The 5,139-nt window shown below is 38.1% G+C and overlaps 1 protein-coding gene across 1 annotated transcript in view; it reads right to left on the bottom strand.

Moving 5' to 3' along the window:
- Positions 1-462: 462 nt before the first annotated feature.
- Positions 463-5,139, bottom strand: part of MSH4 (mutS homolog 4) — a gene marked incomplete at both ends in the record, with an annotated part of 25,114 nt that continues 20,437 nt past the window's right edge. The window contains 6 exons of the mRNA XM_010014202.1: positions 463-637; positions 1,003-1,131; positions 1,688-1,806; positions 2,863-3,063; positions 4,016-4,140; positions 4,971-5,074. Of these exons, the coding sequence (XP_010012504.1) occupies positions 463-637; positions 1,003-1,131; positions 1,688-1,806; positions 2,863-3,063; positions 4,016-4,140; positions 4,971-5,074 (853 nt within the window). The remainder of the gene's footprint in view (positions 638-1,002; positions 1,132-1,687; positions 1,807-2,862; positions 3,064-4,015; positions 4,141-4,970; positions 5,075-5,139) is intronic.

The raw sequence follows: 5,139 nt of genomic DNA, 5'->3' as shown, positions 1-5,139 counted from the left end.
TACTTATGGCAGACACGTAAGAGAGTTTTACATAAACCTCAGCATTCACAGCTGTAAGTCTCTCCAGAACTTGCACTCACTTCCACCATGGACTCAAGTACTGTGGGCCGAGTTTGGCTCATCTCATTCAGAGGTGAACCAGGTAGCTACTCACATTATTAAAATGGGTTTCTTTCCACAGAACCACAGAATGGTTTGGGTTGGAAGGGACGTTAAAGATCATCTAGTTCCAGCCCCCTACCACGGGCAGGGAAAATTTCATCCAAGTTCTTCATACTACCCCAAATTCTCTACACAGCTAAAACACAAAAGTATTAGGAACATATTACAGACCTGCAGTTGTAACTCAGATACTAATTCAGGAGAAATCTGTCAGCAGAAAAAACTTGTTAGATGCCTACTAACTAAAATAATGTCCTATATAACATTTACTAACTTAAAAGTCAGAGTGGAATCCTTTACCATAGTTCTTTTCCTCTGTATAGCCTTTAGAGAGTGCATAAGTGTAAGCAATTTTCTCCTTATTTCCAGCACTGCTTCTCACATGTTGCACTTCAAAATGGTAGTTCTCCACATTGGGATATAAGGCATCTATATGACACAGTTCCAGGAAATGTGTAGCAAATAATGTAAATGCCTAAATCAGGAAACAAGAAAGAAAATTTGTTTTGGAAATTATCCTGGAATAAATTACAATAAATCAGAAAAATTAGATGATCACGTAACTAATAATAGAGGTGAAACTTTCAACCCATCTAAAACCATCTTCCTATTTCCTAAACAAGCCTCCAGCCTGTGTGACCACTGTGTGGAACTACCACTGTACTTTGTAAAGGTAACAGCCAAGTAAAGAGCTTCAACATTTGAGCATACAAAGCTGTACGAAGCAAAACTAAAGAGACTGCGCTGTTCTCTTCCCAGGCAGAAACGCAAACTTGCATTTATGATAAAATAATTAAAAGTGGTTTTTTGGTTGGTTTTTTTTTTTCAAAGCAGAATTACCTTTAAATTCAGCAGATATTCACAGGCAGCATAACAAATGCCAATTCCTTCTTCAGCACTGGTACCTCTGCCAAGTTCATCAATGATGATAAGTGACTTGTCATTAGCGTTTTGTATGATGTATGTTATCTAGGAAAATATTTCAAGTGTTACCATCCCTACAAATGCATTTTTTAAGAACCCCCATTAGGAACAGGGCTGCTCAGAGGGATACTCAAGGAATACTCTGCCTTATTCAGATGAAATGTAACACAGAAATTCTTAAAAATCATGTCAAAGCCATAAATGTTACCTTTTCACAGCTTTCCAACAGCTGCCAACTCTAATCAAGCAAAGACTCCTCTTACAGCATTCCTCCTCTTTTCCACTGAATTCCTCCACTTTCCCTCAAAACTGTATCAGTTTGGGAAAGGGAACTGAGGAGCTAAGGCTCACTTAAGGTCCAAGAAATAAGAAAATGTTGAACCCACTCTCCAACAGAACACTGATTTTTACTTGTACTGGTGTATCTCGTTATTTAAGATATGCTCTGGGTTTCTGTCGTTTATCATCAAGGTAACAGACGAAAGCTGAATTTCTGACTACTTTTCAAAGTACATTCTTTCAGTGGAAATATACTAGTACAATTCTTATTAGCCTAACAGTAAAAACGGGCATTGGACCCTGGCTTAGGCATGTTTAATACCTCTTTCATTTCCTTCATGAATGTTGATGTGTTTGTTTCTATATCATCATCCATACCTATTCTGGTAAATATCTGCTCCGCTATTCGAAAAGAACAATACTCTGCAGGGACATAAGAACCTACAAAACAAGTAAAATATGAGTTTTCTCGTATCAGTCCGACATGCCAATCTGCCTGAGTATGTCAGTGGGGAAAAACATTAGTTTTACACTTGGTGATTGTGCACTGTAGAAAATGCATCTTATTAGACAAAGTTTCTTAAGATTATGTTCTACCACTGCTTTGTAAGAAAATATTATCATACAGATACCATAATTAAAGAAGTTTACCTGTAAAACCTTAAGAAATCTTATGCCTGAAGCTGACTATCAGTCCTTCAGACTGATACAAAAAAAGTAAGAATAACACTAGGATGGATTTACATTTCTGTAACCACCGAGTTGTTAATCCCAAGGAATCTTAGTTTCCCCAAAACAAGATTATATTGCCTTTATGAAGCTTCGAGGCTCACTGGTCTTGTTGAATAGAAAAGAACAGGAAACCTGACAAAAAGACTTTACACTCTCCTTTATTCATATCAAACTCATGCTTTTTGAGAGCCATTCCTGAAGAACTTGCAGTTGTTGGGGACTGGACCCACAAACACATGGCAGACAAATTTTATTCACCACTGCTAAGTAATTTCATTCTAGTAGAGGCAGGGTCAGCCTATTAAGGTATTTCTTCTGTGCTACCAGCCTGCTGTGGAATGGGTGGTTACCTTTATCTTTAAGGTAAAAAACATGAGGAGTCTACTGAGACTCATCCCAGTACTCAGGAACTCCTCATGTTCCGTTTGGATTACCAACACTGATGAGCACACTTCAAGGACACTCACTATCAACCCAATATAAGGTGCTAGATTGGGTTAAGGGGCTCCAAAGAACTAAAGCACACAAGTGTACCTCTCCTAAAGACAGACTGGGGAGGCTTCCAGATACACAAACAGGGCCAATGGCAGACCCAAAACCTCACAGTGGCTTCTGTTAGCTGGTAGGAGCACATAGACTAAAAACCACCCGGTACTATTTAGACAGAATCTTATTCCAGAAGCCAAATCGTTCAACTTCGTAAGTATTTTGAATTAGAAAACAACTGTCTGCAGAAGATTACTAATATGGAACATTATTACTCACCAATCTGTGCCATAATTTGACAAAGAGCAATCTGTTTTAGGTATGTTGATTTTCCACTCATATTTGGCCCCGTAATAATGACAAAATTGTTACCCTCTGTCAGGTATGTATTGTTAGGCACAGGTTTTTCCACAGCTATCTTTTCAAGAATGGGATGCCATCCCTGCTTGATCGCTAAAGTATCCGTAAATTCTGGACGAACTAAAGGAGAAAAAGGACACAGAGCACTGCTGAGTCGGTATGGAAAGCTTCCTATTTTTAAACTAGTGCGTTCTGAACCAAAGCCATTCTTGCAGAGCAAAAGCCAAACTCTGACTCGATTCCCTGAATTTTACTTTCCTGTAGTGAGCAAGACTAACGTGCAGCACCTGGGAAGAATTACCAGCCACTTTCAGGTACAGATTCTGATTGTCATGCAAATCTTCGTGACTTGTTACTACAGAAAGAATCCCTTAACAGTTCATTTCTAAACTAACCTTGTGTTTGTGCTCTGTAGTAAGCATGGTTAGACACCAAGAATAAAGACAAATACAATGAGCAAAACTTGAAAAGTAATTAAAACAGAAAACCTGAAAGCCAGTTTCACAACTAATGTATTTTGTATAATTTATTTTTATACTGCTGTAAGCACATCAAGTACAGGGGTCATCAACTCTGCTACTATGACATATGTACCTCATTATACAAGCAGAGGAAACAAGGAACTAGCGTTCCTTCTATTTTTGTTCTATGTTACTGCATTGATTATCTGGGTGTGATACTGGGACTACCTGTATGCATTTCTGTCAGAATACAGTTCTTCTCTGAACCTGTTCTCTATGTCCACCTCTACGGCAGTATTCCAGCCTAACAAAAAAGTGCTGCCAAGTTTGGTGGTCTGCTTAAATGGAGCAGACTTCAAGAGAGAAGTGCCAACGCAGTTTTCTATGAAGGCTTACAGAATCTAAATGGCAGAATGTAATTTCAATAAATGGAAAGAACATCAGCACAAAACTGGCAAGGATAGGCTGGAGACACTCACGTGAAGTCTACCAAGACCTAGAAAAAGAACTTATGTGGACCTCGCAATTGAAGAACTCGACAGAACAGCCTGGATATTCTCCAACAGGAGAGACTTTATCTGGCCCATGACAGAATCAAAGAAGAAACTTACCATAATCAGAAAGGGTGCAGGCATGGGCAAATGAAAGCAGCATATCCAGCATGGACACAATGTCAGACAGTTTGTACAGGCAATGAATGTGTTCATAGATCTCGTTCAGTAGCTTACACACTATTCTGAAATAAGACACTGATTTAGTTGTTCCACAGTACATTATGTCTCTTTATACAACTTACAGAAATAAAGCAAGTTAAAACTGTTCATAGTGCATACATTAGGATAGGTGGTTACTCATAAAATGCAATCACCTCTGCCAGATGCAAGCAAACGCACACATTTCTTTGAAGCAAATTAAGATCTTATACCATCATCTCAGATCAAATTCTGCTATCAGACACAAGACACGTAGCTCAAATACCAACAGCTCTTAAGAAAGCTTCACAAAGAGAATGAACTAAAAATACAGCTATGGAAGAAAGTATACTTAATTAACACATCAAGTGCTACTCTAATTCCCTTAGGCCTTCATGTTAATAAAACCCCCATATGGTTTCTAGAAAGAATTCCCATAAAATTGACATGCAATGTTATGCTTAGTGAGTCTCCTGAAACAGACAGCAGAGCAACATGACAGCAGCAAGGGCAAAATACAGAAACAGACAGTTCTACTGTAAATGCAAGAATTCTGCATGACAAACCTAACGAATTCGTCGTGTCATTTTGCATAGATAATTCACCCATAAAAACTGAATATATATCATGGCCACCCTTATTAATAAGTGCCTATGTGTCTGTAATCATGTTTAATACAATACACACTTTGTGGTTTGGTTGGGTTTTGGGGTTTTTTTGTCTCAGGAAGTACATATCATAAACGTCGCTTTGGATTATTTCTGCAAGTGGCCATAACTGAACAGAAATCCAGTTTAAGCAAGTGTGTAAGTAGCTGTTATTCAGACAAATCCCATGGAATTAACAAATATTAAACAGTTTTAAATGGTCTTACAAGTAGGTCATGTGATATATTTCTCTCAGGGACTCCTGACATCTTTCATTCATCTTTATTAAATCTGCTGAAGTAAAGCTATATGTGTTTTTCATTTTAGTGATCTATGGGGAATACAAACCAACAGTAAGAACTGGCCATATTATCAGAAACAAAAAGTAAGTTTCTA

This window comes from Nestor notabilis, unplaced genomic scaffold, assembly GCF_000696875.1.
Source record: "Nestor notabilis isolate BGI_N333 unplaced genomic scaffold, ASM69687v1 scaffold6485, whole genome shotgun sequence".
NCBI lineage: Eukaryota > Metazoa > Chordata > Aves > Psittaciformes > Psittacidae > Nestor > Nestor notabilis.
The sequence above is the reverse complement of the archived record's forward strand: the minus strand, read 5'-3'. Positions and strand labels throughout refer to the sequence as shown.